This window comes from Sabethes cyaneus, chromosome 2 (assembly GCF_943734655.1).
Source record: "Sabethes cyaneus chromosome 2, idSabCyanKW18_F2, whole genome shotgun sequence".
In the NCBI taxonomy this organism is placed as follows: domain Eukaryota; kingdom Metazoa; phylum Arthropoda; class Insecta; order Diptera; family Culicidae; genus Sabethes; species Sabethes cyaneus.
The window spans coordinates 227,076,233-227,086,040 of NC_071354.1; the positions used below are offsets into that span (position 1 = coordinate 227,076,233).

General features: G+C 43.4%; 2 protein-coding genes and 1 long non-coding RNA gene across 7 annotated transcripts; 1 reads left to right on the forward strand and 2 right to left on the reverse strand.

The window, feature by feature from the left end:
- The first annotated feature begins 391 nt into the window (after nt 1-391).
- LOC128733868 (serine/arginine-rich splicing factor 2-like) lies at nt 392-4,107 on the forward strand. 4 transcript variants are annotated; one of them, XR_008411951.1, is made up of 5 exons: nt 392-568; nt 963-1,187; nt 1,252-1,341; nt 1,821-3,018; nt 3,190-4,107. XR_008411951.1 is itself a non-coding variant. In XM_053827711.1 (4 exons), the coding sequence occupies exons 2-4, from the start codon at nt 979-981 to the stop codon at nt 2,269-2,271; spliced, it is 750 nt and encodes a 249-aa protein (XP_053683686.1). In that variant the 5' UTR covers nt 392-568; nt 963-978; the 3' UTR covers nt 2,272-4,107. The 4 variants fall into 4 exon arrangements, 2 of the variants coding, with proteins under 2 accessions (XP_053683686.1, XP_053683687.1); XR_008411952.1 differs by having other exon boundaries at nt 3,991-4,105; XM_053827711.1 differs by having other exon boundaries at nt 1,821-4,107.
- On the reverse strand, nt 514-2,422 carry LOC128733870 (uncharacterized). Of its 2 annotated transcripts, none has more exons than XR_008411954.1 (4): nt 2,305-2,422; nt 1,447-1,650; nt 951-1,383; nt 514-778 (listed from the first exon to the last, which is right to left on the reverse strand). It is a non-coding gene; the product is annotated as an uncharacterized LOC128733870 (long non-coding RNA). The 2 variants fall into 2 exon arrangements; XR_008411953.1 differs by lacking the exon at nt 2,305-2,422 and adding an exon at nt 1,713-2,206.
- Nucleotides 4,108-4,517: 410 nt separating the features above from the next.
- LOC128733869 (anaphase-promoting complex subunit 15) lies at nt 4,518-5,235 on the reverse strand. The gene is made up of 3 exons (XM_053827713.1): nt 5,055-5,235; nt 4,884-4,977; nt 4,518-4,829 (listed from the first exon to the last, which is right to left on the reverse strand). The coding sequence occupies exons 1-3, from the start codon at nt 5,172-5,174 to the stop codon at nt 4,678-4,680; spliced, it is 366 nt and encodes a 121-aa protein (XP_053683688.1). The 5' UTR covers nt 5,175-5,235; the 3' UTR covers nt 4,518-4,677.
- Nucleotides 5,236-9,808: the final 4,573 nt, after the last annotated feature.

The following is a 9,808-nucleotide window of genomic DNA, read 5'->3' on the forward strand; positions in this document are numbered from 1 at the left end:
TACATACATGGATACATTCTACTATCGCTACAAAGAAACATACGTAGTCCTACGTCTCCTATACGGTCGTGTCTTATGCACAGTGCATCTGATGTTTATTCGAATTAGCGAGTTTCGGATTATTAAGTCGGTGCAATTAATGAAAAGAAGTCGATTTTCGTAAAGAAATCTTTTCATTTTCAGGAACTTTCAACCTTTTTCCGGATTTGTGCGCGCAAATAGCTATTAAATTTTTATTTTTCTACCTTAACCACACCCAGGTAGCGCTTCTGTATGTTTCATTTTCTATTCATTTCACTTGTATGAATATTATAGCAAACCATCACAACCCTGCGCTATGGTTTCATTTTCCTTTCATACCATCACACATCAAACAGTGCAAAAGTGCAAAAAGAAGTGGTGGAAACTGTTCATTTTTTCACGTAGCAAATTCAAATTCTTCAAGACTCAGCGCTGCACGCATTTCGTTGAGGGGCAGTTCTAAAACTGTATAGAAAAACAGTGCAAAAAGTGATAAATCGTGTTCAATTTATTTCATAAAGTTCAACAGTAGTAGCTTCTTTTCACTGTAAGTATTTTTGCGTTCGATCACGGGAGTTTCGTCTAGGTTTTCGCTTCGAAAGCATTTGCCCTCGGGGAGTGTCGATGGAAAAGTTTTTCCTGTTCATGGCAGCCATTTTGAGCTGCTGTGCTGTGAAAGGTCACCGCGTCGTCGTCCAGTTTATTTTGCAATTCCGTCGTAGTTTTTTTTTCTGCGGTGTTGTGTGTTGGCCTTCATCTGCGTGTAGGTTTTAGTTTGTTTAGTTAAATATCACGTTCGGTTTTATCTTTTGAATTAGTGTTTTTGTTCAACAAATTTTATCGATTTATTTCTTTGTGCTGACGTCGTCAGCTGAAAAACACCTGCCAGTAATATTTACCTGCCCCCCCGTGTGACTATAGATATCTACCTTTTTCAACAGAAAATAGGACACGACGATGGCACGCTACCGTGAATGGGATCTCCAGTGTAAGGTATACGTCGGCAATCTGGGCTCGTCGGCTTCGAAGCACGAAATTGAGAGCGCCTTCGGAAAGTATGGTCCACTGCGCAACGTTTGGGTTGCCCGCAATCCTCCGGGTTTTGCCTTCGTGGAGTTCGAGGACAAACGCGATGCCGAGGATGCGGTTCGTTCGCTGGATGGAACGTAAGTGAATGAATTTGAACTGTGGTTTATGTAACGAAACGACCTTCTCTTTTATGCTCCGCAGGAGATGCTGTGGAACACGCATCCGGGTGGAGATGTCCTCCGGTCGCACACGGCGGGACGATAGAACCAGACGACCCCGTCGCTCCTACAGGTAAACTTTCTCTATTTTTGGTTTGATAGGATTTTGTTGTGCCTAAAAAACAAATTGAGGAATCTGTCAGTCAGTTCGCTTGAATGATTGATTTTTTCCGTCTACCTGTTATAAAAATAGAATTTCGCTGTTCCAATTGTGTCTAAACGACGAGCAGGAACACAGTCATTAACTGAGATCTTTAACAACACAAAATAGCGTTTCATTGAAACGCTAGCATTTTGTCAATATTTTTTTAGGTGGCAATTGCAGATCATTTAACCGTTTATTATTGTTGATATTTCTGCTTTCTGTTAGACCAGTTGCCACCTAAAAATTTATTTCGAACAATTTCATTTTTATTATGTTTCATCAGTGTTAATTTGCGTTACTTGCATTATTTCCTCTGTAGGCAATTTTGTATTTAGCGTACACTTTAAACAATTTAAAACCATTCTGTTCAAGCCAATTTTAACCAACGGTGATCAACCAAATTTCAGGGCAAGCTCTTCTATGAAACTCAACGTCAGCAACTTCCGCCACAGAACTTCATCTAACCAACCTTCTACTAGTAGTTCTACTATTGAAATTAGTGCAACCATCAACTCCACCACCAAAACCACCACCACAACTACAGCCATCACCACAACCAAAAAAATCACCACTATCACCACCACCAAAAAGACCTCTTCAGCCTCTTCGATCTCTTCTAGACTTGTTCGCTCTTTCATCGTGCAAGCTCTTCAAGTAGTCTCCCAATCAACACTACTGCAACATCTACTGCTGCTACTACAGCATCATCTGCGACCGCCGGGGCAGTCGCCAACGTCAGCACTTCAGCAACTGCTGCAACGTTCGACGACATCGCTGCTGCTGCCGCTGAAATCAAGCGCCAAACACACTTGCTCTCAACTGCAGCATCCGATTTTAAATTTTATGCCTCCAACCTGAACGGTTCATGTTGGGTAATTGACTGAAGAATACCCCGGGTAATAAAGTTTAACGACCGTTCGGTCGTACAGACAGAGCGTTTCCGGCAGGACGCCAACGCCAACGTCAACGTTCATCCGTTTCAACTCGACGCGCGGCGTACATCTCAGCGAACTTCCAACTCTTCCTCCCAACTTGTCGGCCCGAAGCGATCAGCCAGCGAGTGCAACAAACGGTTCTTCGTTTGATCTTCCGAGTCGTTCTTCCACCAACAGCACTGTCGTGACATCCCTTCTACTACTACTATTACTACTACTACCATCATCACCAACAATACCAACTCAACTCAACTCAACTACTACTACTAGTACTACTGCTACTGCTACAACCGCTTCTAGAACTGTGTAGTGCGCCCGGCTAATGCAATGCAGATCGCATTCTCTTCTTCGCGTGCAAATATCGTCAACGTCAACGGGATGATTCGAGTTAACCGCGCCGCGTGCAGCACCTTCAGCGTAAGCGCGGCCGATCGCTTCTTCTCCACGTCCACGTGTGTGCGTGCGTGTGTCCCAACCACCACAAAAGTCACCACCACCACCACCGTCGTCACCACAACCACCGACAGTGGGCGTGCGCCAGCTCAGCTCAGCTCGTCAGTCACCAACCACCACAACACATCCTAGCTTTTTTACAGTTATGCCACAGGCTTCGTTCCCCAAAAAAACCAAAGACCAAACGCCTGCCAAAAGCAGACATTACTTGGAAAAGGTAGGATGATTTGATTTCCTGTATTTTGTTTTTCTATCAAGAGAAGATACTTTTTTTAGCTACTGTTATTAGGTCCTTTCTGAACAATGTTTATGTGCTACGCGTGTGTGAGTACAGTGTCGTCTCATTCACATGTGTCTTTTACTTTTTCTCCGTTTTTTCCCCTAACAGATTTCATTCTCACAGCCACCCATTCATCCCCGAATATCCTCGGTACGATTTGCCCAGAAATTTCGATCCTCATTCGAGTTGGTTCTCCGCAAATTCGGAATCGATTGTACCAACAACGTAAACCTCTCTTCCTCATTTTAACCCTGTCCCCTTCCCTTGCTACCATCGCATCGCTAGCTAGGCAACACGACTACGCAGCGTTCGTCTCTAGGGCCATCCAAAGACAACCACATTCATCACATCTTCATCACTCATCACCTATAATATCGGTCATCGGAATGCTGTTTGTGATCGGCTGAGTGATCCAGTCCCTCAGCAACTACTTCCGTATCTCAAAAAACGCCATCAAAAACAACTACCAGTTCAGTTAGATTTCTTCCACCTTCCCCACACAACCATTATTCGGACCATACCTTCAAGCATTTCGAAAAACGAAAAGAGCTTCTACCCTTTCGGCCATCATCGTAACCATCAGATCACCGATCTTGCGATCTTGAGACTACTTTGTATCTACCTACTTAGAAGAAGACATCGAAGGCGGCCCACCACCGAACAATGACTTCAACAACAACAATCTGTGCTGGAAATCTTCGTTCGGTAGTGCGGCAAGGTTTCGGATTCTATCAACTATCAACAACAACAACAGCAACAAACATCAACCAACAATCAACCACTTCTCACCAACCGCGCCAGCTTCTCCGCGACCGCGGGCAGCCTAGATCGACACGTTTAACCACATCGAGCCATTTGTTTTCTCTTCTTTCTTCCCAACCCGCGCGCGCGCGCGATTACACCACACAGATCCCGTTCACCACGTCGTTCCCGTTCCCGTTCTCGCAGTATGAGCCGTGACCGCGAGCGCGACCGTCGCAGTCGCAGTGGATCCCGTGAGCGGCGCTGAGCAGTTTTCCCGGAGTGGAAAAAACGGTACATTTAATTGCAAAAAAAACTATGAACCTTTACTTTTTTGACAGAACTTTATCCTTATCAAAAAAAAAGTGAAAGAAAAACTAAAGTTCAAAAATGTGTAGTAGCTGTTCACTTTTCTAGGAACCGCCCCCACAGACATTTTTCCGAAATCGAAAAATTCATTATCACACAGATACATTTAATGCCTAGTTTGATAAGCAAGTGAGACCTACTTTTGCCAAGTGTTCGTTAACTTAGAAAGGACACAGTCACAAATTCACTAGCAGTTTTATTTCTCCCCTCCGCTTCTAGCCGGTAACCCGGCTACGCATTTCTCTAGATTCCTTGATGTCAGGTGCTAACGAGAGAGTACCCACAGAAAACAAAAGAACTCCTACAATAGGAAATGAACAGAATAATCTACACTTTTATTACCTACTACTTAGAATCTATAGGGATCGTACATGTATTTTTATTAGTTATCGAACCTATCATAATAAAGTGAGATATAACCATAATTGTACGAGCAACGGTTATTCATTATTTATCACCGAAAAATGTTTATATTTAGGTACTATACTACAGCGGGTCGTTGGTTTGTAGTTCATCGTCCATATTGTTGTAAGTCGGTTCCATCACTAACCGTTCGTTCGGTCGGGCAACGTTGGCGATGTCTTCCATATCCTCGTCGTCTTCATCCGAGTTGTCCGAATCATCACTTTCGTCGTTCGCTAAAAAGTACGCAAATGTCGGATCGGTTTGTCGAACGAAAGCATTTCACTTACCGTCATCATCTTCCGAATCCATGTTATCGGCATGCTCGTTTGTATCCTTTCCTATGGGAGCCAAATCGGCTCCAATTTGCGACATTCGATTTAGCTACGGTAGAAAGCAATGGGAAACAGTAAGCAAGAGTCTTTGTTACCCTAAAGTTAAGAGCAACCATCAATACCTACCCATTCCTGATGTTCCGATTCCATTGCGTTTACTTCGGCGTCTTCATCGCAGCACTCATCGACGGCGAACCAAAGATTATTGGCCACGGCCGGTCGGAGCGACGGGAAAAATGGGAGCATTCTTACACTATCTAATCTAAAATTTAAACTTTGTTGAAAACCGCAATACGGTCACCGTTGTTGTTTTGATTCGCTGTTTACAATCGAAGTTTCATTTTGATAGATGACAGGCACAGGGCTGAAACTGAAACAGACTTGACAGTAATTGACAGCACCGGTCTTTCTGCACTGCCAGCCTGGCCAGCCCCGACCATCATCAATGTATATTGATTGCTACAGGTATGCTGGCTTTTTGTCTATCGACGAATTCTTCTTGTTTTAAATATATAAATTTCTGGAGATTGCATAATAAATCCTTTTGCATATGACTGTTAGAGTCAATAGGATCGTAGCTGGCTGCGAAGTCTGCAGTATAAAAACAGAAGGTCAAGTTTCGATAACGGAATGTAGAACCTAGGCTTTGCTTTGCATATGACTCCTAGGTTTTAAATGTGTTCGCTAGGTTTTAAATGTGTTAGCGCTTTTACTAGTTTCCAATAAGCCGCTAATTTTTGAAAATTATAACAAAAATAAGTGTGCGATATCTTGCAAATTGATAAAATTGGTCGCTGCTGCTCGCGACGCGAGTAAACATAGTTAATTCACGGCTAGTAGTACTATTTCCAAAAATTAGTGGCTGGTAGTTATTTAGTAGTACTTATATTTATCAGAAGCTAATAGATAGCGCTAGCACATTTAAAACTTAGCGAACGCGCTACTCGCTAGCTAAAATGTTAGCGGTTAGCTGATTAGCGGTGCCCACTGTAGTGTCTGTCTCGGTTGCCTCCGACCGAGCCCTCCGGAACACGGAACAACAACGTCCGTAAACGTCTACGTTCGTCCAAAAAAACTGACTCTTTGTTTTTAGAGCAAGCTTTATCATGCCATGTGTCAGTATACGTGAGTCTCATATTGAGCGATTCAAGATTGCTCTCCTTGTCTCTTACCGTTCGTACACTCAACCAAAAGACCACTTACATCTTACGTGCAAACGCACATACTTTTCAAAAATGAGCTGTCATATACGTTTTATATTCAGCATATAATATTTAGATGACAATACGTTAATATTCAAGCAGACATCATATATATTTTACATACCTTTACTTAATTTTCTAATACCATTCACATAACTGTCACGTGATTGTCAGGTGTGCAAAATAAATAGGTGATGTAAGGTAACTTTCATATGCCGTTCACATAGCTGTCACTTGTTAGTCAGGTATGCAAAACGTAATTTTTATGTGCTCGTCACATAGCTGTCACCTGACTGTCAGGTATGCAAAATAATTAGATGATGTAAGCTAATTTTCATGTGCCGTTTATATAGCTGTCACGTGACTATCAGGTACGCAAAATAAATAGATGACGCAACGTATTTTTTATGTGCCGATCACATAACTGTCACGTGATAATCAGGTATGCGAAAAGTGATGTAACGTAATTTTCATGTACCGTTCATATAGCTGTCACGTGACTGACAGGTATGCAAAATAAACAGCAACCATGGCATCAAGTGAGATTTACGCAAACGAATTTGGGCTCCCATCACGCAGTTTACCGCAAGTAATTAAATGTAAATTATAATTCATATAAGCACTAAAATTAATCCACATTAACAATTTCAGGTCTTGTGTTTTTTCGATGGAGTCATGGCAAAATACTTAGGAGAGAAATTATGCTGCGAGAATCTAAGGGTCCGATTGGTAGTGAAAAATTATAAAGTTACGATTGCACGACTGATCAGCGGACTGTCAATGTGTTTATCAATTTTAATACAAGGACTGCAATCCAAGGTATACGCGTTCTCAAACAATTAATGCATATTATGTTATTTTTTTACTTTTTTTAGATACGAAGCATTGCACCGCGTTGCTTTTCCTAAGTACCGCATAACCACAGAATCATTTGCGAAAAAGAACTGTTGCCTTTGTTGAGTACCAGTCTGAAGCTCAAGCAAACATTCAAGTCATCTACGAGGAATATACATCAGAACCAATTTTTCCAATAGAAACTAAGTTAGTCACTCTAGACACCTAGGAAAATTGCGCAATGTCTAAATGCAGCTAAATATAGTAGATATAAAAAGTGAGTATATAATGTTTGTATGACGCATAGAAGTTTTAAATAAACTTTATATCATCAAATATCTGGTTATTTTTATTATATTAATAAACTATTAATACTATTGAAGAAATTAACCATTCCGCATGATGCAGATAGAATGTATGTGATATTCTACTAGAAGTTAAATGAAGTTCATACATAAGGCACCTGAATACCACGTAACTTATATGTGCACCCGACTATCATATTAATGTGAATATTTACGTGACGAACACATAATATTTAGGTGAAAAGTATTATGGAAAATATTTATATGGTTTTGCACTTGATATGTAAGTGATTATTATTTTGAGTGTATATGACAAATTCTCGCAACACATCCAAAGCAATTTCAGTTACACTGAAACAAATGATTTAGTTTCATTAGATTTATTTTACGTTAATTCTTCTAACTTCGTACGTTCCCTACAGAGTGGTTTGTCCCATCTACAAAAAGGGTAATCGGCTAGACTGCTGCAACTATCGTGATATTACGCTGTTAAACGCCGCCTACAAGGTACTCTCCCAGATCCTGTTACGCCGGCTGTCACCGATAGCACAAGGTTTCGTAGGGAATTATCAGGCGGGTTTCAGAACAGAAGCGGAGGCAGCAAACCCGACTCTTCAAGGAAAAGAAGCGCCACCAAGAGGAGAAGGAGTGCGAAGAACTCGAACAGCTGTACCGCTTTCACGACACACGGAAGTTCTATCAGAAACTCAACGGATCTCGCAAAGGCTTCGTGCCGCGGGCCGAAATGTGCAGAGATAAAGATGGAGGTATCTTGACTGATGACCGTGCGGTGATCGAAAGGTGGAAGCAGCACTACGATGAACACCTGAATGGCGTGCAGGCGGAAGACCATGATAGCGGAGGAAGTGACCACATTGGTGCAGCAAGCGACGAAGATGTGCCACCCCCATCGATAAGGGAAGTTAAAGAAGCCATCCAGCGGCTGAAGAACAACAAAGCAGCGGGAAAGGATGGCAGTGGAGCGGAACTTATTAAAATGGGCCCGGACAAGTTGGCCGGCTGTCTGCATCAATTGATTGTCAAGATTTGGGATACGGAACGACTACCGGAGGAGTGAAAAGACGGGGTTATCTGCCCTATCTACAAGAAAGGTGATAAGCTGGATTGTGAGAACTACCGAGCCATCACTATCCTGAATGCCGCCTACAAAGTGCTGTCCCAAGTCCTCTTTCATCGACTATCGCCAATAGCCAATAGATTTGTGGGAAGTTACCAGGCCGGCTTCATGGAGGGTCGGTCTACAACAGACCAAATCTTCACCCTGCGGCAGATCCTCCAGAAGTGCCGCGAATTCCGAGTCCCCGCGCACCACCTGTTCATCGATTTCAAAGCCGCATATGATAGCGTAAACCGACAAGAGCTATGGAAAATTTTGGACGAAAACGGCTTTCCGGGTAAGCTTACTAGACTTATCATGGCTACGATGGATGGGATCCAGTGCTGTGCGAGAATCTCGGGTGGATTGTCGGACCCATTCGAGTCTCGCAGGGGACTTCGACAAGGAGATGGTCTTTCCTGCATGCTATTCAACATTGCGCTTGAAGGTGTTATAAGGCGAACGGCGATCGAAATGCGGGACACGATTTTCAATAAATCCAGTCAATTCATCTGCTTTGCTGACGACGTGGATGCTGTCGGCAGAACATTTGAGGCGGTGGAAGATCAGTACACCAGACTGAAACGCGAAGCAGAGAAGATTGGATTGCAGATAAATACGTCTAAAACGAAGTATATGCTGGCGGGCGGGACCGAGCGCGACAGGGCTCGCTTGGGCAGTACCGTGGTAATCGACGGGGATGAGTTCGAGGTAGTCGACGAGTTCGTATACCTTGGCTCGCTGGCAACAGAGGACAACAATACCAGCCGTGAGATTAAAAGACGTATTATCAGCGGAAGTCGGGCCTACTATGGACTCCACAAACACTTGCGGTCGGACAATTTGAGCCCCCGTACAAAGTGCACACTGTACAAAACGCTAATTAAACCGGTTGTCCTCTACGGGCACGAAACGTGGACGTTGCTAGAAGAGGACCTACGAGCACTCGGAGTTTTCGAACGGCGGGTGCTAAGAACCATCTTTGGCGGAGTGCAAGAGAACGGTGTATGGAGGCGAAGAATGAACCACGAGCTCGCGCGTCTCTACGGCGAACCAAGTATTCAGAAAGTGGTTAAAACAGGACGGATACGTTGGGCAGGACATGTTGCTAGAATGCCGGACAACTATCCTGCAAAAATGGTTTTCGCATCAAATCCGGTAGGAACAAGACGAAGAGGGGCACAGCGAGCGAGGTGGCAAGACCAGGTGGAGCGAGATCTGGCGAGCACTGGGTGCCCGCGGAACTGGAGATCAGTTGCCATGGACCGAAACAGATGGAGAAATTATACTGCGCAGGCCTTGTCCTAAGACGTTAGGCCAACTAAGTAAGTAAGTATCAGGCGGGTTTCATAAGGGCTCGCGCAACTACGGACCAAATTTTTACTATCCGACAGATCTTGCAGAAATGTCGGGAGTACAACG